Source organism: Anabrus simplex, chromosome 6, assembly GCF_040414725.1.
Source record: "Anabrus simplex isolate iqAnaSimp1 chromosome 6, ASM4041472v1, whole genome shotgun sequence".
In the NCBI taxonomy this organism is placed as follows: domain Eukaryota; kingdom Metazoa; phylum Arthropoda; class Insecta; order Orthoptera; family Tettigoniidae; genus Anabrus; species Anabrus simplex.
Genome location: NC_090270.1, coordinates 170032714 through 170057434, shown reverse-complemented (window position 1 = coordinate 170057434; position 24721 = coordinate 170032714). Strand labels below are relative to the sequence as shown.

Genomic DNA, 24721 nt, shown 5'->3' with positions numbered 1-24721 from the left:
TATGCAAGCTCCCTTAGTTTCGCTAGGTGGAATTTCTTCAATCAATTGAACTTGCTTTTTAGGAATTCAGGCACTTCAACAAACAAGGACTCTCATGAACATTTATGTTAGTGTGCCAGATAGTTCTCGACTATCAAAGTGTCAATTCACAAAGACTATCTTTTCAAGATAGAAGTGTATATAAAGACTGCAAACCTGTACATATTGTATAAAGACAGACTGTTCTCAAGATTCAATATTCCTTTTGCTTCAAAATAAATTTCAGTTATTTGTGTAAATATTATAAAGTGAAGCAAATAAAAGTTGTGTTCTGTAAACTTCAACCTTGGTTACAACACAACTCTATGGCGACGAGGTAAAAAAGCGACACTACAATTCATCGGCCCCAGTCGCCAACTCTATGGCGACGAGGTAAAAAAGCAACAAACTACAATTCTTCGGTCCCAGTTGCCAACTCTATAGTGACGAGGTACACACGAAACCAACACTACAATTCAACGGGCCCAGTTGTCAACTCTACGGCGACGTGCTAAACAACAACGACACTCCAACCAGTTCTGACACACAGCGTACCTTACTCTTTCTTGCACGCATCTCGCAATGGCTACTGCGGAACAACTCGCTACGGTCTTCCAAGCCTTACAGCAGCAACAACAACAGTTTATGCAACAACAACAGGCAGCATTACTTCAGGCTATTCAAGCTATTTCTGTCTCTACACAGCCATCAGCTATTCCTCCGTTCTCTGCTTTTGATCCAGCTAAGGAAGAATGGTCAGTTTATTTAGCCCGCTTGCAACAGCATTTCATCTGCCATTCTGTCACAGATGATCAACGCCGCCGCGCACTATTTCTTAGTTCGGTTGGCAATGCTACGTGTGAATTACTACGTAAATTAAGTCCAGAAGAACACTTATCTGAGGTACCCTTCACGCAGCTCTTGGCCCGTCTCACGGAACACTATGCCAAAGCTCCTCACATAGTGGCTGCTCGCTATAAATTTTTTCAGAGCAGAAAGCAACCCCCTCAGACACATACTGAATGGATAACTGAATTGCGTGGTCTAGCTAAACCCTGCCAGTTCATCTGCTCCAAGGACGGTTGTGGTTCATCCTACACTGATTCTCTCATTCGGGACATGATCATTTTACATACTCCTGAAGACAAAATACGTTTTGACGCTGTCAAGCAGAGTAACCCTTCTTTAGAAGACGTCCAGCGTATTGCTACGGTTTATGAGCTTACTACCAAGACGGCCGCAGCCATAGCTTCTCCACACGAAGTTGCACAAGTCTCGCCTCAGGCCCGCAAGTCCTCTGCTACAGTGAACCGTACGGATAAGGCGCTCTCCACCAAGCATTCTCGCCAGGTTCCCTCTCGTAATGCTACACGGAAGCCCAATTCTAAAAGCACCTCGAAACTCCTGCCTTCCTGCCGAGGCTGTTTCAAGCATCATGAACGTCGTGACTGTCGTTTTTTCAAAGCTACTTGTGAACGATGTAATAAACTTGGACACATTCAGACTGTCTGTCAAAGTTCGCTCCGCCCTGCTCAGACTACTGCAGCGCGCCGGAAGCATATACAGCCCCGCCAAGACATGGAAGTTGATCAGATCAATCTTATTCTTCCCACAAAGGATTCTCACAAAATCATCGTTCCTCTCTCATTCTCTGATCGATCTGTCGATTTTCAATTAGACACTGGATCACCTGTCTCTATTATTAACCTGACTACCTACCACGACTTAGGTTCACCTTCATGCTCTCCAGCTGACATCCAGCTCGTGACATTTAACAAGAAGAAAATTGACATCAAAGGTCACATTAAGCTTCAGGCTAGTTATAAAGGAATTCAGAAGGCCATTCCTCTTCTCGTAGTTAACAACTACACTGCATCAAACATTATGGGCATGGATCTATTTAACTTATTTGGTTTCCAGATACATGACAACATTCACGTCGTATCTACATTGCATCCTACTTCTGATGTTACCGCTCTCCTAGCGCAGTTTCCTGAAGTCTTCGACTCTCAGCTCGGAACAGCAAAAGACTATACAGCTCACATACAGCTGAAATCCGGAGCTAAGCCTCGCTTCCTCAAAGCACGTCCAGTACCCCTAGCACTTCAAGACCAGGTCACGAAAGAATTAGAAAGATGGATACAAACTGGAATTGTAGTACCAGTTACTTCTAGTCAATGGGCTACTCCACTCGTGGTAATCAAGAAACCTGATGGTAATGTTCGACTTTGTGGCGATTTTCGATCTACAGTCAACGCACAACTCGAAACCGATATCTTTCCTATTCCACGTCCAGAAGACTTATTCCGTCGTCTCTCTGGTGGACAATTCTTCTCTCGAGTTGATCTTAAAGAAGCATATCTCCAGCTACTTTTAGACGAAGAATCTAAGAAATTTCTCACACTCAACACTCCTCTAGGACTGCTCCAGCTCCAGCAGCTCCCATTCGGTGTTTCATCCTCAGCGGCTATTTTTCAGCGCTATTTGGCTCAACTCACCGCCTCAATTCCCGGTTGTGCTAACTACCTGGATGATATTATTGTTACTGGAAAAGATCATCAGGAACATCTAACCAATCTCCGCCTTCTTCTCCAGAAATTGAAAGACAATGGCCTACGAGCGAATCTCGCTAAATGTACCTTCTTTCAGCCTCAAGTTCACTACCTCGGACATATACTTGATAAGAATGGAATTCGTCCTAGTATGCAGAATGTCTCCGCGATAGTAAACATGCCAGCACCTCAGAACCTCAAGCAGCTTCAGTCCTTCATAGGCAAAGCGAACTATTATAATAAGTTCATTCCACACTTCGCTACAGTGGCAGCTCCATTAAACGCTCTACGTAAAAAAGGTGTTAAGTTTCAGTGGACTCCGCAATGCCAACAGGCATGGAAAACAATCAACAACGCCTTAATTCAAGCTATACAACTCACTCATTTTCAGCCCGACAAGATCATCACGCTAGCTACTGACGCTTCAGACTATGGTGTCGGTGCCGTTCTCTCCCAGAAGGATCGTCATGGACAAGAACGCCCTATCGCCTTCGCTTCGAAAACACTTAATGACCATCAATGTCGATACTCACAGATAGAGAAAGAAGCTTTAGCCATCATCTTTGGTATTCGCCGTTTCAATGAATATCTTTATGGCAACCATTTCCTGATCATTACCGATCATAAGCCTCTCGTACACTTATTCCATCCTGGTAATAAGATCCCAGAGAATTCCCTCAGAAAGCTTCAAAGATGGTCCCTGTTCCTTTCTGATTATTCCTATCAGATTGTATATCGAGCCACATCCCAGCATTGTAATGCTGATGCCCTCTCCCGCTTACCCGTTGGTCCTGATACTGCCTTCGATTCTCAAGAATCTGAATGTCTTCAGTTGGACATAGAACTTGAAGATACTGTATCCAGTTTTCCTATTGATGCTACCTGCATAGCTAAAGCTACGGATAAGGACAGTACACTTGCTACTGTACGTACTTACATCCGCAACGGTTGGCCTCTTCAGAGCACACTTCCTGCCCACCTGGCACCTTATCATCGTATGCAGCATCGTCTCACGACTCGTGCCGGAGTTGTACTACTAGAAGCAGGCACCATCTTCCGAGTGGTTATCCCACTTAGCCTACAGAAACAAGTTCTCGAATTATTACACCAAAGCCATTGGGGTATCTCCAGAACAAAGCAACTCGCCCGTCAACACTGCTACTGGCCCGGTATTGATGCCGCCATCAAAAAGCTAATACGTCATTGTGAGCAATGTCAAACGAATCAGAACGCCCCGTCTTCTGATCTTGCTTCATGGCCTCCTGCTACTACTCCATGGGAACGAGTTCACATCGATTTCGCAGGTCCTTTCCTCAATTCCATGTGGTTAATAGTCATCGATTCCCTGTCAAACTTTCCATATGTAGTGGATATGCATTCGACTACTACAACCGAAGCTACCATTCGTGCTCTCCAGAAAATCTTTACTACAGAAGGTTTACCGCAAGTACTCATTTCGGACAACGGACCTCAATTTCCAGCTACTGCTTTTCAGAACTTTTGTACACATAATGGCATTCGTCATATACTAGCACCACCTTTTCACCCTCAATCTAATGGTGAAGCTGAACGCTTCGTACAAACATTTAAAAGAAGTATGAAGAAAGCTGTCTCTTCAGGCTTAACCAAAGACCAAGCCTTGCTCCAACTCTTAAACAACTACAGAACTCTACCCGGCGCTGATAATATCACTCCTGCACAGAAGCTCCATGGACGACCTCACAGAACTTTACTTTCTCTGTTACAGCCTCTTCCGGCCCAGCATAAGACCTCACCAACGAAGTTCTCCCTCAACGACAAGGTCTACACCAGGACATTCAAATCCAACCCACTCTGGATACCTGGAGTCATCTGCAGATCTTTGGGTCATCGTCTCTACGAGATACAGACTACGGAGAAACGTATCTGCCGCCATCAAGATCAGATACGTCTGCGCTACCGCCCCTGTCCAGCTATTGATGCTATTGCTAAACCAGATAAATCTATTGCTGAACGCGCTTTAGATCATTTAATAACAATGGGTTCCTTTCAGGACGAGACAGCGCCACTCCGCCCAGTTCCAGCTCCGGACAATACAACAGAGACATCAGCAGCTCCGCCCCAGCATCGCAGTCGCCGCCAGCGCCGCCGCCGTTTCACGCCGTACCGGCGCATTTAGGAGGGGAGGGTGTTGTATGTCCGGCGCTCCCTGCTCGCTCCACCAGCCAGCTGCACGCGCGCCTGTGTATCATTCTGCTAGCTTCGACGCGCAGCCCTCAGTGCGCGTGCCTGACCATCGAGTGTACTATAAATAGGAGCTCCCGGCCTGCTCACTTGCCCACTTGCCCCGGTGTCCAGCTCCAGAATACACCTTACGTCGAGCACGGAGGCTACTCCTCTTGAAAATGTGCTTCGACCAGGTGGACTGAATTTCTGGCAGTACGAGGTTTCACCTCTGGTCACCGCTCCCTTACCTGTTTCCGCTGCCTAAGTCCCGTAATTCTTTTACAAGCCATTTTCATTCCCTAACTTATGCAAGCTCCCTTAGTTTCGCTAGGTGGAATTTCTTCAATCAATTGAACTTGCTTTTTAGGAATTCAGGCACTTCAACAAACAAGGACTCTCATGAACATTTATGTTAGTGTGCCAGATAGTTCTCGACTATCAAAGTGTCAATTCACAAAGACTATCTTTTCAAGATAGAAGTGTATATAAAGACTGCAAACCTGTACATATTGTATAAAGACAGACTGTTCTCAAGATTCAATATTCCTTTTGCTTCAAAATAAATTTCAGTTATTTGTGTAAATATTATAAAGTGAAGCAAATAAAAGTTGTGTTCTGTAAACTTCAACCTTGGTTACAACAAATACCAAGCCCTCACTAACTTCCAACACCACATTTCAGCAATATAACACCAACTCCACCTCATATACCACCTCTACTTCTTCGACCATTACACTCACCTTCTGCCATCCACCATCTTAAACCACCACTTCTCCAACACCACATTTCAGCCCTATAACACATCATAACTTACATAGCACTTCTCCATCACCACATTTCAGCCTCCACAAATAAATACCATCATAACTTCCAACTCCACAAACACCACCTCCATCTCTTACTTTTTCGACAATCATGCCCTTAATACTTACTTACTCACTTTATTATTGTTTTTGCTTCTTGTTACAATACCCTCATTACTTTTCGTAGCTCCCCACATGGCCGTTAAGTCTCTATTTCTTCCTCTGCTCCAACTCTGTTCATTTCCCAGCCTTCTGCCCATGCCTCTATCCCAACTCAGATTGAGACACCCCCTGGTTGCCTCTGAGGTCACCTTTTTACCCTGCGCTTCTCTTACTTCACTGCTTTCACTCCCCTGCCTTTCTTCTTCACTGCTTATGGTTACCTTTTCACTTTGCACCTCTCCCTGGGCTTCTTCACTGTTTATGATCACATTTTCACTTGGCACCTCTCCCTGACCCTCTTCACACTGCACACTGCTACTGATATCTCGCCTCACTTCCCCACCTTTCGTTGCACTACTCACTTTTTCTTCGTCTTCTTTTATCCTCCTGTCTAAGTCAATCAGTCTATTTACAGACCAGATTCTCTTCCAATTTCTGCCTGCTACCACTAGTTCTTGCCCTTTAATAGTCGCTCTCAGCCCTTGATTTATGGCACGAATCTTGTGTTTTCCGAGTATTTTCTCGTTCCTAATCGCCTCCCATCCCACGTCTCTCTTGATCCATATTTTCTCTCTCTGCACATTACTAGCATTTCTTATCACAGCATCAGCCATCAACGTAGAAAACAGTTCTAGTTTGATAGGCCTGTTGCCCCTACTTTTTCCCACTCTTTGCACATCGTCTATATCCACTTCACTAGAGTTAAGTTTCAATTTCCCCTGTATTAAGTCCACTACTTTATAAGTTGTAAGTACTTTGTCTTCTCTCAACTCCTCAGGCACACCATATATAAATAAGCACTTCTTTCTTCGATATAAAGTATTGGCTTCCACTTCTGCTTTCAGCTTCAAGTTCTCCTCTTCTAATCGTCCTAGTTTTTCCCTTAATGTTACAACTTCTTCGGTGTTATGTTTCACTTGTGCTGTTATATCTTCCGTTTTTTCTCTTAACCATACCTCCATTTTTCCAAACTCCCTGGTTTTTTCTTTAACCATATTTTTAATTTGCTCAAAAGGGCAAACTTCTTTCACCACCTCTTTTACGGCTCTTTTGAATGCGTCCATATTTTCCCCTTCCTCATTTCTACTAGATGCCGGGCCTGGGTTCAGTCGACCCCCCCAATGCATAGCAAAATTATAATCACCGCCGCTGATAGCAATAGTTCTCCTTTTCTCTCCAAATCCATTTTACACCCTCCTAATTTCATTTCTTCTTTCTTCATTCTTCCCTGCCATCTTCCTACCGTCGCCCTGTACTGCTCTACACCAATCATTGTCGGCACACTTCTCCACAACCTTCCTGCACTCCGCACTTTCACCCACACCTCCCACTCCCGGGACCCTCCACTCAATGCGATCTCACTCGTCCGTGGCTTAGGCAAGACTGTGGTTTTGCTTTATTGTCAAGTTCATACCACAATTACTCGATGGGTGACAAATCGAGTTACTAAGTGGGCCAGGTTGTTACTTGTAGAACTCCTGATGATTCTAATGTACTTATTGCAAAGGTTCAGCATGTGTTTTGGGTCGTTGTCCTGCTGAAGAACAAATCCACTTCCAGTAAGTTGAGTTCACGATTGTACTGCAATGCTTGAAAGAATGTGATGGTACAGCTCCTATTCAAGATACCTTCCACTTCAACCACGTCTTCCACCTTACTGTTACCAAAACAATCCCAAACCATAACACTATCACCCCCCATGCTTCACAACTGGTGTTAGGTAGCCTTCTAGCATTCCTCTTCCTGGACGACGGCAGACATACTGACGACCCTTTGACCCAGACTTCTCATATTTTGATTCATCACTCCATAGAACAAGTTTCCACTTTTTAATGGTTCAATCCTTGTGTTGTCTGATCCAGTGAAGTCTCTGAGATTTATGTCTGTGTGTTAAAAGAGGTCTTTTGGCAGATACATGTCCAAACAATCCAACAACACATAAGCAATATTTCACGGTTGACAGTGATACTTGTTGTTCACTAGTTCTGTTGATTTCAGCATAGATGTCCACAGCTGTAAGCCTTCTGTTACTCTTACTTAAGATCACAATGTATTTATCTTCAGCAGCAGATGTTCTTCTAGGATGTCCACTACATATTCGATCATTGTAAGTTCCATCTTTCGTCTTCGCTTCAAAGCAGAGCAAACGCCAAATTCAGAAATCCCTAATTTTGCACCAATCTGCTGGCTTGACCAATCATCTTATGGGTACATGCCATATTGCACTTTTCTTCAATAATGTCAGCTTTCTCTCCCATTACTACAGTGAGTCCCTATCCAGAAAAAATCAGAGCAGTACTGAAGAGAAGTCAATGTTGGAAAATATTTAAACCAAAGACATACAAAAAAGGAGGGGAAGTATGATTGCCAAAAATTGCTGCTTTCAATAACAAAGACAACAGAGTCTTTTGAGGGTTGTAAGTTCTTTGTTATAGCAATATAACACAATCTAGGCTGACATTTGGTGCACAATGGCTGTAGATCATTTTTCAAGTATCATTCTCCTGATACCTACTCCATAGTTCCGTTTCCTCATACAGAGTTGGGGCTGAGGTGAGATGAAACTTTATGACATGTTTTTATGACCAGATGCTCTTCTTGATGCCAACCTCAGTTGAGGAGCTAATGAAGATGAAATGAATGATGGTGAATGAAATTGGGTAAGGTGGGAGGAATCGGCTGTGACTTGTGAATAGGAACTGGAAATAAAAATGGGAGCCCACAGAAAACCATTCTCAGGACAGCTGAAGGTCGGGTTCAGACCCACTCATCTTGCAAGTGCAGAGCTTGGCGCCATAGCCATAAAGCATTAAAATGCATGGCCACTCCGCTTGGTCGCATAATACCTAAATAATAATTAATTATCATATTTTAGTGTGTAATAGATCAGTATGGACAAATACCTGCAGCAGGAAATACATCAGAAATCCAAGAAATCTCAATAAATTATCAGTTTAAGGAATATATAGAAAATTTCAGAGGTAATGCTAGTGTCTGAGCACCCATCATAAGAGTAGTGTTTGGATGTCCGCTGTCACCATGTCCATGCAGAGCATGAATAGCATGGGTGAAAAAGATGGTGCCTGACGGATGTCAACCTGGATGGTGAAAAATGGTGACATTCCAACAGAACATTGCATGATGCTGCTGGTGTTACAGTACAGCTGCTACGTCCGACAGACATACTCTTCTGAACACCATATGATCGAAGTGCCTGCCAGATGAGCTCGTGAGGAATTCGGATGAACGCCTTCTCTTGCCCTAGCTTGTTCTTCTTCCTGTGTCTCTCCATGAGCAGCCTAATGGTGTGGAAGGCATTTGTTGTTCCTCTATCCACCACAAAGCCATACTGGTTAGGCGTGGTCTTGATGTTACTGCAAAGGTGGCTATCAAGAAGAAATGCTCATAGATCTGTATTGTATGGCACACCAGGTGATTTGTCTAATAGACAGCACACTCTTTGACATCACCCATGTTCTTTTGGCACTGCACTTTCCTCCAGAATCTTGTTGAAGAGTGATGCCAGAATTTTGGCCAAGCATCTTCCAGGTTTCAGCAAGGATGTCATCGAGACCGGCTGCCTTCCCATTCCATACCTTATTAATTGCTTGTTGAACTTCTGCTGTTGAGATTGGTGGAACTGGTCTGCATATGCTGATTTTGGAAAAGTAGCAGATCCATCAATTCAGCCGAATCTTGGAGGACAATAGTTGGCAGAAGATTTTGCTTTCCCCATCTGGTGTGTGCAGCTTTTCATACCTCAGTATGGTGCTGGGCTTTAGCTGGCTTTTGTAATAGCTTGCTTTTCTGCAGACTGAAGCAACTTATTCTGCTGATCAATGGCACTGAGGTGTGAAGTTTGCCATGACTTATAGGCTAGCTTCTTCTCTTTGATCACTGCCAGCAACAGGGTGTCACGCCACCACCAGATTTGCTTGTTAATAAACTGCATGTGTTTCCGACAGTATCAGCTGCTGCAGCATCAACGTGGTCTGAACACTATTCTGGAGGCCCCCTACCAGCTGACTGGGGTCGATGGTATGTGTGCAGACCCAGTCTTGCGGGACATCATTTACCATCCAAGTGCAAGCATAAGGTCAAGGTGGTGATGGTGGGGATTCATGGTCAGCTTAAGGTCACTGCACCATAGCACACAGTAGTCAAACTGGAATGTCCATCCGCCACTATAACAGGTGATAAGGTGTGCTTGGCTGTTTCTTGAAATAGGTGTTCGCAATGACAAAATTGTGCACCTCTGCACAGTCAAGGATGCGGCAGCCAACGTCAATCCGGGTGCCAAATCTCTGTCCACCATGACACTAAACGCTTTCCGACTAGAGAATAAAGTAAGCGTAAACAAAACCAAGTGACTTTGACTGCTTCATACTACTTTCTTTCTAAGTCCGCCCAGTAAACAGACCATTTCTAAATTAAAAAATATGAGTTGTTTCTAAAAATTTGAAATTTAATGTATTAAATACTGAATGCAAAAGGATTTTATCAACTGAAAATTGTATTCTCATTCTAAACTTCTGGTCAATATCTTAACATCCAATATCGGCTCATGGAAATCCCTATATATATCTATCAGCCATGAGGAAGGTCACACATGATTGCACAACCTTGAGTCAGTTCGCTTCAAAGGTTGGTGTTGTAAAGCATAAGCGAGGGAAACCTCTGAAAAGTGGAGAGAAGACTATTGTCTTAAATGTATTTAATAAGTTTATGGAAACATATACTGACAGTTCAATTGACAATTGGCAATATCATGAAATTGATATCAGACTTCACCGATGTGTCTGTTTCGAGTGTTTACAATGCACAGAAATAATTTTTTACTACTGGTCGTGCCAATGCACTGGATAAGCAGAGGACGTGCGTTAGAAATGTTGGATGTGGAGTGCGATGTGTGGCAGTATAAAGACAGCAGTGGGAAATGACTTGAAATTTCTTATTTTACTGTATTTGAATTTTATTCTATTTGGACTGAAAATCTTGGACTTGGAAGAATTATTTTGATCTCATAAACCTGGACCTGTCCAGATAATTTTAAATAGCCTGTTTTGAAAACTCTTATTAGTGGGTTGTATACAAAATTATCATTAACCTGAGGAATTCAATATTTTCAATTTTGGTCAATTATTCCGAAACATCCTATACCTGCACGCGCAGTTCTGGAATCGCATTTCCTGTTGTGTAAAAGAAGACTTTTCTTGAACATTTTATTCTCAGTGAGTCAGCTTTTGATTGCAGAAAATAAAAGTAAATGTAATTGGTGAATGTGAAAGTCGAAAGTGAATTCTGCATTCTGACTGGTTTTCTTTGGTGGCTGCACCATTTCCTGTTTCTTGATCTTACCCCACTTCTTCGGTGGGAGCGAGGTAGCATCTGTGTCTTTGGTCACCTGACCATCTTAGCGAGCGGATGTGTATCCTTCGGTCCCATAGTGGGAAACCTGGTTTCAGGGTAAGCACTGTTTCTTCCTTACTTCATTCAAATGTGAAAATTTATCTTTTTTTCTTATGCAGGAGTTTGCCCTCGAATTTCAAGTTCACCGCTAATTATGTCAAAATAGCTTCTCAGCATATACTATTTGTTTGGAGGCGATACCCTTTTCTTTACTTTCTTATTAAGTTGTAATTATCCCTTGGGTTTGCTTCCCGGTATTTCTGTTTTTTCTTTCATAGTGTGGAAAATCTATGCACATTTACATGGAGTGATTTCTGGATAATGATGCAATTTTACTCTACCTCTGTGTTTGGTTTAATTTCTATATTTGTTTGTTTAGAATGGGACTAGCCCTTACTTAAATTGACATGTATTGTCGAATTAGCGTTTCTATAAGTTTAACTTTAGTGACAAAATTTCTTTTAACACATCGCGCACGACCCAAGGTATGATGAACACACTTATTTCCCTTTTGTAACTATGGAATGTATCTAAAGGTCTTTCAATTTTTGAGTTTCTGATTTTGTCTCTTTTTAAAAATAAATGTTATAATCCAAGGGCATTTACCCTCTCCATTTTCTTTCATACCAGAAAGCTACGTTCCATTACCCCTCAGGGTTCCATGCTGCTTTCTATATCCATTCCGCAGTTGTCATGTTACCAAACCTGTTTGTTTATATTTTGTACTGCGATGCTTTTGTTGCATGTACATTTTTTTATTAAGGTTAAAATTTCCTTCTTTATTATTAACTGTCTGCGTAATCAGCCAAAAAGGTTACATGATGAATTTGTTCATTCTGGTATCTGGAGAAAAGTGCACATATTTTTTAAAAACACTGAAGCCCCTACGATTAACAAAGTGTTATCAGCTGTAAATTCTGATCCTGAACTCCCAGATTTTTTCATTTACATTCATCAGGGCAAAGTATATGATGGTGTGCTGCTGACAATAAGCATAGAAATGTTTCAAGGAATGTGGAGGTTGGTTGAGTGAATCACGGCCACAGTAGTTTTGTGGCCCCTACTGACTGGACTCGGGTTGTGCTGTGGTGGTAGAGAGGGAAATTATTGACTCATCGCCCTCTGTCAAGAGTTTACGGATTGCATCGCACTGTGCCAGTGTGGTGTTATGTATGTATTTCTGGATTAAAGATCTCCCATGTATTTGACAATTTGAAGCTGTCTTCCCTGTTACAGTTATTTGGGCACAGCTCTATTTCTATGTCTTTCCTCACACGTTCAGTAGAGTAGTTTTTTACAGGCATGATGACCCTTACCTGGTCAAAGAGGATTTGGTGGTCTGTACTGTCTACTGTAGAAGTGTTCTGCTATGGCAGACTGGCTTATAATATTTTATGTGGAAAACCTTATGTGTTCTCTCATCCTGGCTCTAATAAGCCTTTTTGTCATGTCAATATATGAGTGATCACAACCACACGGAACTTCATAGACACCAGGTGTTTCAAGAGGCGGTTTTACTTAGACTGGTCAAAACAGGGATTTGAGTTTCTGGTCTTCCGTGAAAATTGGACTTAAAGAATTTTTTACACCATAAGATACCCTTTTTGTTACAAAAACTACTGCCTAAAATATAGCTGGATCTTATGGTCCGAAGTTCTATCATATTTAGACACTCAGTATATGTGATTTGCTACACCAATGCTCAAAATATTCCTTACAATACTCTCAGCAGTTGACCCCTTTTATTACTGCAGTTAAGAAACAGTGGCTATGGTATACCTGCACCTGCATTTGTCTGACAAGAATGCGAGTTTCCAGGGAATTCCTAGTAAGATGGTTCACAACCCCTCCCCCGTCCACCTTCTTATCATACCAGGCAAACACAAAGACCTGCAATCTTGATTATCTTTAAATGTAACCTTCAAGGAAGAGTAGAAAGAACATCTTTCACTTCAGTCTTTGCTGAGCTGAGCTAGTGAGCAGACGTGCGTGGTAACGGTGCGGAAGTGCAGGAAAAGCAGTATGGGCGTAACAGTGCAGCAGTATAGGAGTGTGATAGGGCGATGGCACAACCGGGTCAAGTGGATCAAGACAGAGTGTAAATTAGGATTTAATAAAGAAATAGGACTGAGAGAACTGTTGATGGCGGCAGCTATAGTGGCTACTCTATTAGTCATCGGAGGCGTCAAGATGAACCCAGGCCCATTGACATGGGAGGAAATGGAGAAAATCAAGGAAGTTGTCCGCGATGCTTCTCAGGCTGACCAGACCAAAGAAATGCTCGAAGCACAGTTCCAACAAATCAACGATATGAAGGACAGCATAACCAAAGATCTAACAGAAATAAAGGCGAAGATAAGAGAAGACAAGGAAGAAAGAGCTATAATAAATCAGAGGATACAGGCACTAGAAGAACAAGTACAGGTACTTCAATGGCGAGATAGCAGAACGGAAGAGGAGAAGAGAAGAAATATTATTATTTACGGACTGGATGAAACAGAAGGAGAATCTAAGGTGGAATTGATGAGCTCAGTCTTTAAGCTAATGAGAGAGAAATTAGGCATTGATTGTACCGAAAGGGAGATAGATGATGTGTATAGGATGGGAAAGAATAGGGGAAGAAGACCTGTTAGAATTAAGTTTGTTTCCTTATTAATGGCAAGCCATATTTTGAATAGTGCGAGGAACTTGAAGGGCAGCAGAATTTGGATAAAAAGGGATATGGACAGAAAAAGCCTCCAAGAGCAAAGAGTTCTACAATTCCATTTATGACAAACAAGAAAATCGAATCTATGGGCATTTATAAGAGGAAACCGCTTGCATGTGATGGGAGATACCTGGGCGAGAACGTGGACGGTCAGTGATCTGGGTGATATGTTTAAAGAACGAAGTAAGCAGTTTGGGTCATCAGCGGAAGTGCATGGTGAAGGAGTGATGACACAAGGGATTCCAGAGTATACGTGCAGTGGTGGGGTTGATAACCCTGGACAGATGATTCAACAGTCTACGTCAGATCTTCCAGTGGAGTTAAATAACAGTGGGAGGAACGACGAGGCGAGCCGGATGTGAACAGCGGCGCCGTGTGGAGGAGCTGAGGATACTTCCAGGCGTAGCTCAGTGAGTCTAAAAGACTTTTTTCAGAAGAAGGGGATGGGTTCAGGTACCGTAGTAGATTAAAAATCACAGAAGAACTATCTGAGAAGGACGTTATTTGCTCTCCGGAGGGGAGTATAATGGAAGTGGAAAGATCTAGAATGACTAGAAGTAAGTCAGGGAGTTTAGAACATAGAAGTAAAAAATAACTAGAGTTAAAGGTATCATGTGTTAACATTGAAGGAGTATGGAGCAAAATAGGTAACGAAGACTTTAAAGAGCTACTGGAAGAAATGGACATCCTTGGGCTTGTAGAAACTTGGGCTGATTACAAGAAAGACTTAAAGATAGAAGGGTGTATCGTATGGAGATCCAATAGAGGAAGGATATCGGGCGGAATTATAGTGGTTATCAAAAACAACTTAAAAGATAGAATACAGCTCTTAGAATCTGAGTTTAAGGAATTAATCTGGATATGAATATTAGATAGGGTCAATTGGAGGAATGAAATAGGTATAGCTTTTATATATAATCCACCTTTGAGCTCCCCATTTGCGCAGAATTATTTTTTTGAGAATTTAGCGACAGAAATTAGACGAATGAGAAGTATGTATGATCAGGCAAGCATTATTATTATAGGCGATCTTAACGCGAGGATAGGGGACAAGAAACCAGTTTACAGTCAACTTGAGGACGGGGTATTAGTAGTTAATAGAAATAGCCAGGATAAAGAATGTAACAGAAATGGAGAAAAACTACTAGAATTATGCGCGGTAGAGGAGCTCTATATATTGAATGGGTGGTGGTTTGGAGATGAGAGTAGAAAACTAACCTATATAGTAGAAAATGAGGGCAGTACAATTGACCTAGTTGTATGCTGTAGGGATAGTTTGCAAATTATCAAAGAGATAAGCATTAAGGATTGGGCAGAGGCAAATCATATGCCAGTATCTATAAAATTAATGATTCAAGATATAAGAGCGCAAGAGATCGTTTACGATAGCGTACAGGAGAGGAAAATACCTAGGTATCATTGGAGAGAAGAATTAGGAAATGAATTCAGAGAGTACTTTAATGGAGAAAATTGATAGAAGAGAATAGAATGGAGGAAGCCCTAACCAGGATAGAAAATTTAATAGGAATGGCAGAAAAAGGTATGAGGCAAAATCTAAGTAAAACGCAGATAAAAGGTAGATGGTATAATACAGAATATGTAAAGAAAAAGTCACTAGTCATGAAGGCACTTAGGAGATCCAGGGTGGATGGTGGTCAAGTAGCTAGAAACAAATTTTGTAAAAACAGGAAAGAATACAGAGAATTGTTAAGAAAGACGAAGTGGGAATGGCAACAAAAGATGGCTGCAGACATAAATAAAAAGTGCAAGGACAATGACAGTAGGAAAGTATGGGATAAAATAAATCAAGTAACCAAGAAGTTGTGTTCTGGGGGGACCAATATAAGTCATAGTACATGGGTCCAGTATTTCGAGAAATTATTGAATAAAGAAGACAAATGGAGAGCTCAGCATGAGGGGATTACTGTTTCGGGGGGTTTGAGTGTCACTCTGCCTGAATTAGATGAGGCTATTTCGACGCATGAAATAAGGAACCTGTTACAACGAGCCATCTTTCACTTTGTAACCATTAGCATGTTACAGTAGTGGCAAGTTCCAAAAGTGACAATTTACTGTACACAATATCAGTTGTACACAAAATTACATGGTGATAGGGCAGCACAATGACAATTTGAATCTCCACCAACTGAGAAAATGATATGAAAACAAACTCGGTTCGAACTCCATCACGTTGGTATTAGGGACGAAATGCCTCTAAACTTTCACGTTCCATCAAACAGAACTGTTGACAGTAAAGGAACTGAGACTATCACAATAAAAACATCCAGCCATGAAAAGTCACATTACATTGTTGTGTTGTCTTTTTATGCAGATGATACAAAATTGGCTCTAATGTAATTTTTAAGAGAATAATTGTACCCACAGATAAAATTTCACAAGGTATTGTCCTTCATGTTCAAGAGAAGGGATGGATGGAGGAATATGGAATGAAGATATTGTTGGAGAAATTGTGGGCTAAACGTCCCAGTGGCCTCCTGAAAAAGAAATTCCTTCTTGTGTTGGACCAGTTCAAATCCCACAAAATGCATACAACAAAGTGGAGAATGAAGGACTTGAACACTCAATTTGTGATCATTCCATGGGGCCTCACAAGCCAGTTGCAACTACTGGATATATCAATAACCAAAACATTCATGGTTTTTAGCAGGATGAATGAAGAGACCATTGGTTGGACTAGTCTGTGAATGCCTGAAGACATCATGGATGTCAGTGAAAAGGGAAATGTTGCCAAAACCTTTAATAATTGTGGTATAAGGAATGCCCTTGATGGTGCTGAAGATGATATACTGTTTAAAGTATCACAAAATGAAAGAGAAATTTCAAAAACAGTGTTATGAGTAATGAATGAGAGTGAGAATTGCAAGTACCTACCTACTTGTGATTTGTAACAGTGACAGTATTGCACTACCTACCAATAATTTGGGTTAGTATACAAATTAAATTATTTCTATAAAACTTTGTCAGTGAAATTATGTTTTTCCTTAAATTTTCATAAAATATCAAGGTGCGTGTATGATCCAAAAAAAAAAAGAAGGTATATATTACTTCCTAAGAATGCGCCCTATTCTGTCGGTTATACCTGCCACATAAGGAAGGAATTTCTTTTTTTTTCTGAAGTCTTGGTTTGTACTATCCTTATTAGGCTCCTTGATCTTTACAGCTCATGCCGTGTCTCCTGGTATATAGGTGTTTTTCTTGATGGATGCTGTCAGTTCCCTTAATGTACTCGGGAGGTTCAGCATCTGCAATTTTATTTACCCTAGTAATTAACGTTTCAAGGAAAGCTGTTTTTTGACAAGGCTGGTGGTGTGAGGACTTATGACTTACGAAGGTACCTTTCAGAATGTGTAGGTTTCTTATACATTGGATGACCTAGTGTACCATCGTATTTTCTTGTACACTAGCACATCAAAAATTTAATTTACCTTACATTTTCTCTTTCCATTGTGAACTTGATATCCCTGTTAATGGAATTTAGGTGCTTCAAAAGTTCATTTAATGTTTCTCTTCCATGTGACCAGCCTGAAAATGTGTCATCTATGTAACAATAGAAGCACTTAGGTTTCAGTGGCGCTGTAGTTAATGCAGCAAAAAGCAGTCTGCCATAGCAGAACACTTCTACAGTACAGACCATCAAATCCTTTTAGACCTACAAGGGTCATCACGCCTGTAAAAGAATACTATGTTCGACTTGTGAGGGAAGCCATAGACATAGAGCTGTGCCCAAGTAAGTTTAACAGGGAAGACACCTTTAAGTTGTGAAATACATGGAGACCTGTACTCCCCACATACATATGTAACATTACCATGGAACAGCGTGACACACTCCAGAAACTGCCGGCAGAGGAAGGTGAGTCAGTAACTTCCCTCCCGAACACAACAGCATACCATGGCGATACCTGAGTCCGCCCGAAGCTGTTGGCTTCCTTAGGGTGCCAGTTATTTCCCCCTACCCAACTCTTGGCATTGAGATGCTGGCAGCAAAGTCTACTTGCTACCATAGCAGGAAAAATCTGGGGAGTCATTCTTCTCGATATGAGGTAGTATAAGATTAACTCAGTTATATGAAGATAAATAAGCTGCTGCCTGACCCATTAGATCACAGTTGTGTCATGAAAACTGACATTTTGCATGAGAGAGAGATGATTGCTGCAGGATATCTAATATTGTCTTACAGAGAGCAGTTATTAGTCAGCAAGCCTTGGACCCTCAATATTAAGTATCCCAGAACTAAACAAATAACGGTTATTGGCAAACCTTATATACGTAGACATCACATCAAGCAAGTATGGCACAAATGGAGAGGAAGAGTGACTTATCCAGGAACCCCCACACACATACCATCAGTTAGGGAAACAGTGGAGTTGAAACAGGTGTAATGCTGTAGACTAGTATGTCTTCTGAGGATGAAAAATAGAGCACTGAAGGTATATAAGGAAGGTGAAAAGGGGTGGACAAGGAAATAATGTTCAGGTAGGATCTGACAAGGACTTAACAAGATAACAGCACTTCCAGTATAAAAGAATCAACTGATGAATTTAACAGTAAAACACTTGTAAAGAGAAGCCTTCACAAAGTGGGCACACAAAAGTATGACAATATGTTGTTATGGTATATTGTTCACATGTGCCTCTAGGATTGTTCATAATGCAGTAACGCCTTCACTCCATCCCCCCAAAGACCACAAGTAATAATAAAACCAACAGTTAGCACTAATAGCTGCTGTCCTGGGAGGCCTGGGTTTGATTCCTGGTACTGCTAGAGATTTAAGAAAGGCAGAAAGGCTGGAATGTTGTTAAAAAGCTACTGCAACACACCCCCATTGGTGGTGTGCCTGAAAATAGCTGCACCATATTGAGCAATATGAGGCCACAAGTTTACTTAATTAACATCAATATAATTACTAATACCAGTGCAAGAATAATCTGCATACTACAGTGATCTCTTGTTTACATAGGGATTACACTCCAAAGGGGTATATACAAACAATATAATAACAGTTTTCCAATTGCATGCATAACTGCTTTCACGAAGATTCTAATGCTGAATGGAGATGATGTGCAGAGGAGGGGATGACAGAGAGCAAAAGCATTTAAACTACCTGCAGACTAGCAACTCACAAACCACAAACTAATTTAGGGAACCATTATGTAATTGTTTGCTTTTATACATTTTACTAGCTGATGTAGCCGTGCTTCGCTACGGAATCTACATTGTATACAGAATTGTAGGTTAGGTAGAGAACACGTTGTGAGCAAGATTTATTAAACTGCATAGCTCATAACGTTACCCTAGAAATGCGACGGAGAAATCACCAAACATCTTGTCTCATATGAAGACTGCGTTAGAGAATTTTCATAGTAATGGTAGGCCCGCTTGCCTACCATCAGTCACAATCAGGTTGGGGAATTGCATTATAATGGCAGACACTCACTCTCCACCTGCCTTTTTTACATCCCCAGAAAGACTGTCTTAGCGGTTTTCCCAACTGAAATGAACATAGGTCATTACAATGTCAGTAGAAATGGCGTGAGTACAATGATTTCACATGAAATATTTGATCAAATGAAAAACCACACATTTTCTCACTTTTAATGGACAGTACTACGCTGCCAATCTAGCAGTCCAAAGTTCCAGAGCTGGAATGACCAGGCCGCAGACAGCTACGATCCGTGAACATTCTTAGTTTTTTTTTGGGGGGTGGGGTCGAATAGTGGAGAGTCGCAGGGCAAAAACTATGCACTTTTACTAATCTGTTTCCTAGGAGTACCCGATGAGTCGGAAAATCTCAATTCACTACACTGGCGGCGGAAATATCTATCTGTCTTGGAGGCAGTTTTTTCCTTGAAGCACCGACCTCGATAGCTGCTGTTGCTTAAGTGCGGCCAGTATCCAGTATTCGGGAGATAGTGGGTTCCAACCCCACTGTTGGCAGCCCTGAAGATGGTTTTCCGTGGTTTCCCATTTCCACACCACGCAAATGCTGGGGCTGTACCTTAAAGGCCACGGCCGCCTCCTTCCCACTCCCAGCTCTTTCCTGTCCCATCGTCGCAATAAGACCTATCTGTGTCGGTGCGACGTAAAGCAACTTGCAAAAAAGAAAAATTCCTCCAAGCCAGAGGAGAAACCCCCTCTTCACTGCTAATTTTGAATAAAATTAATGTAGAATTTAATAAAAGTGAAGAGGAAAAGGCTCTTTTTAAGAAACAGCTCTTTTCAGGGTTGAATTTTGAGTTATTTAGTCAATTGTGGTACTATAATTTGGAATATGCCTAAATTTAATTCTAGACTACTATTACTACTACTACTACTACTACTACTACTACTACGTGAGCCTCTGCCTTAAGAGTGCACACTGCTCATTCAAAACAGCGCGTCAGAGTAGGGATCAAATAGCTGGAATACTATGAAGGACCACTGAGTTACGTACTAGTGATGGGACATTTGATTCATTTTACTGATTTGATACTGCTCACATTACTGAATCGATACAGCACATTAGTCACCGCTCCTACTGCATCTGAGTAGTATGTGCTGGTAAGACAGCAGCAACAGCATTCAGTGCTCACAGCTGCCATCTGGTTTCATACTATGAACTCCTTTCTTAGAAAAAATGCTAGTCACTCTAATACATCGAAGGTTTCTGGCCTGAATTAAGGTACAGTCCCAGCATTTCCTGGTGTGAAAATGGGGAAAGTACAGAAACCATCTTAACGGCTGCCGACGGTGGGATTCGAACCCACCATCCCCCGAATGCAAGTGCATAGCTATGCGATACTAACCGCATGACAATTCGCTCGGTCATTTTTGAAAATATGTATTTTTCTATCAGCTGAGGATTTTTTAAATCGTCATATTTTGTATAGGCTACCCGAGATGTACAGTAGCCCCGCTGGTTTTCTGATTCAACATACTGTTGATTAAGTTATTGCGTCTGTCCACATATGATTGAAGTCTTGTGCAGCGATGTGACATATGAACTGAGAGAATACTGAGCCGTTCTTCCCAATATAAAACAGATACTTTTGAGTATTCATGAGCATGACTCGTAGTCATAGGGCAGGCTAGAGTAGAGTTTAATTGTCAAATGTCAACTAAGTTATAATACTAAGATTCATTAAACTAATAAATAGTATAACCTAATAGCCTACCTACTTACTAGCTACTTCAGAATTATGTTTTGACTACCTTTTTAACACTGCAAATAAAACCATCTATTATTCAAACCTCCCCTGTAAGAAGAGGACAGTGAGAGCAAATGGGTATTATTTTAAAATGAGCTGAGCTCGAGAATCCATTACAGCATACGATTCTTTCAGTGTACTGTACCATGGCTCACTGTATGTCTCGCTGCAGCGGAAGCTCGGCTCTCCGCCAGTGTCCAACTGTCCAGTGTGCCGATAAGGAGCCGTGTATCTTGTGTCTCACTGAGCCATGCTCGTTCACGATTCTTTCGGTGTGCTATGGCTCACTGTATGTCTCGCTGCAGTGGAAGCTCGGCTCTCCGCGTGTCCACTGAGCCGATAAGGAGCCGTGTGTATCTTGTGTCTCACTGAGCCGTGCTCGTTCACGATTCTTTCGATGTGCCATGATTCACTGTCTTGCTGCAGCGGAAGCTCGGCTCCCCGTCAACGTCCAGTGAGTGCGCCACTCAGCACTGTCTGCTGGGAGTAAGCTGAATTGTGTGCCGTGAGCTCGCCGTTCCTGTGAATCAATTCACTCGGACACTTGAATGAATCAATACACTGCTTCGAATCATGCATTCAGTAGCCAACACTATTACGTACCAGCAGTACGGTATCATAAAATTTATGAACCAGAGGAATGACATGCTAAAGAAGAAAGTTTTCTAACTCCCCAGCTATTTCCCGCCAATGTATTACTCGGCACACATCAGTAATCCCATCTATCGGAGTTGAGCGGCAGCATAAGAGACAAAGAACATCACCACAAACACTGGTCAATGTAATGTTATTGTTGATCAATGCTATGCGCTTTCAATATCGTAGGCCTTCACATTTAGTCTTCTTCCAAATCTGAAATACCACTCTTATCATAGTCGGTACGGTAAAATTGAATAAAACATAAATGGTCGGAAATTGTATTCTCTATAAGTTCACTTTTGTTATGTAGTAATTTTCGATAGGGCCAATAACATAGGTATTTAAAAAATAAATTTCAGGTGCCTTCCCCTAAACTACAATTTCATACAGGGCGAATACAGTTGTTTATAACTTAGACTGTAGTTTCTTATTCCCCGAATCTATATACTGACTTTCATTAAATTCTCTTGACCCATTTTCTCGTGGCTCGGCGTTGATATGGACTTGACAACAAAAATACAAATTCATGAATATCTGTGTTATCAAAACGGTCACAATGTATGACATAAATGATCGGAAATTTAATTCTATATAACTTTAGTTATGTAGTATGCATCGATAGGACCACTAATATAAATATTTGAGAATTAAATTTTAGGCCTTCCCCTAAACTACCATTTCACTCAGCGTGAGTAAAATGATTTATAGCCTAGATTGTAGTGGCTCATCCTCTGACTTCACATACCGATTTTCATTAAATTCTCTTCAGCCGTTTTCTCGTGATGCGTGTACATACATACATACATACATACATACATACATACATACATACATACAGACAGACAGACAGACAGACAGACAGACAGACAGACAGACAGACAGACAGACAGAAATTATGGAAAAGTAAAAAGTGCATATCCTTGTTACTATGGACATGACTGATACAGAAATACCATTCTTTTCAAATTCTAAGGAATGTACAGACAAAACTCATTTTATATATACAGATTTACAATATTTCTCATCCCCTCCACACTCCCCCTCTCTTAAATATACATGGCAGAAAAAAATTACCTCTTCAAAATCCTTTTTTAGATCATAGCCTACAGTTGACAAGATTACATCAATGTGACGAATAATAAATAAGGGCTCATCCAGAATTTCATAGTGAAAGTAGGCAAGATTATCACACAAGAACAGCACTTCAGATAGGTCTGGATTCTGAAAAAGAAAAAAGAAAAAAGAGACAGAGTAAGACAATAAACAGACTATTTGTCAAACAAGTTATCAGCGTGGTTCGGGCCATGTAGCTGTTAGCTTGCATTCAAGAGACGGTGGGTTCGAACCTCACTGTTGGTAGTCCTCAAGATGGTTTTCCATGGTTTCCTATTTTCATGCCAGGCAAATACTGGGTCTGACCTTAATTAAGGCCACAGTCGCTTCCTTCCCAGTCCTATCCCATTATCACCTATTTGTATGAGCCCAAAATTAAACATTAAAGAGAAGCTAACTAAATTATCATCTTTACACCCGGGTAATATGAAATCTTAACAGAATGTGTGATTGTGATTAGATTTAATTGCAAATCTATCACAATCAGAATTACACAAGAAAGAAATAAAAATATTAAAGCTTAAAAATTAGTATGATCTACATGCAATAAAAAATGTATATCAGTTAAAACGAAATTAACATGTTTTCACACAATAACAACCGCACTGTTCGCAATTCTGAAGATGGTTTTCCATGGTTTCTTATTTTTCCAACAGGCAAATACTGGGACTGACCTTAATAACCCACCATTTTGCTTAGAGATTCTCTTGTTGCCTCACATATGATTAGTATCAACTTACAGGGTTTCATTTCTGGTTTGCCAGTCGAGTACTTGGGATTACTTCAGCCAAGATTGGGCTGACCCTGTTCCCACAATGAGATAATCTCATTCATTATCTCTACTTTCTTTTTTCTTCTCTATTGGATTAATGTCACAATGTCTTATGGAAACAATGGTATAGGAGAGGGCAAGGACTGGGAAACTAATGACAGTAGCCTTAATTAAGATACGGACCCAGCATTTGCCTGTTGTAAAAATGGAAAACCACACAAACACCTTCAGGGCAGCTGATAGTGGATTTGAACCCACTGCCTCTCAAATGAAAAGTAACAGCTACATGGCCCAAATTGTGGAGCCAACTCACTTGGTATTATCATTGCTCTTTTGAAATGTATTTTAACTCACATTTTAAGAGTGAAATGGGTGTTATTTCATTTCAAGCCTCACTTAAAGTGTTGCAAGATGGTGATGTGGATGGCATCAGATTAAAAGAAAAAGAGAATATACAAAAAAGTAAAAGATCGTCTGACTGTGTACAATCGAGCTTGGAAAATAAGTATGTTAAAAACTTACACAGTCTAAGGTTAATGAAAACAAGCTTCCATGTGAAAATGAAAATCCACAGCCTGTTTCCAGTCATTCGACCGGGTCAGGAATGGAAAGAATGAAGCTCCCATCTCGCGACTAGGATAGGAATTGTGCTGGCTGCCGAAGCCATGACGAAAAAATTAAAATACGACCATTTTCATAAAATAAATAAATAAATAAATTGAATTTATAAAAAACTAACATTCTAGCAGTAATTAAATCATTACTGCTTTGATTTTTAATGACAGCTTTAATCCAATATTTAAGTGTTTCATCTTTATACTTTAGTGTCTTGTACTTCAGCTATTGTGATTCTGTACCGATTATGGTTCTTATGTTATGGTTGAGGATGACCTCAAAACATAGAGGTTGAAACTAGTCCCATTAACGAATACTCTATGAATAAAACCTTGTTATATCATTTAAAATATACTGAATATGTGGACCAACTCCTACTTCATTAACTTGTGTCTTGGCATTGTGTGAAAATATTTTAATTCTGATAAAATTGGTCTGAAATAATGACTGATAATGATAAAGAGAGAGATAAAGGTAGCAGATCCACTAGTAATAAACCACATAACAGTAAATAACAGGAA

At 41.0% G+C, this 24721-nt stretch overlaps 1 protein-coding gene across 1 annotated transcript in view; it reads right to left on the bottom strand.

Moving 5' to 3' along the window:
- Positions 1-24721, bottom strand: part of LOC136875922 (nipped-B protein) — a 140503-nt gene that overhangs the window by 115013 nt on the left and 769 nt on the right. The window contains exon 2 of the mRNA XM_068228256.1: positions 22775-22921. Within this exon, the coding sequence (XP_068084357.1) occupies positions 22775-22921 (147 nt within the window). The remainder of the gene's footprint in view (positions 1-22774; positions 22922-24721) is intronic.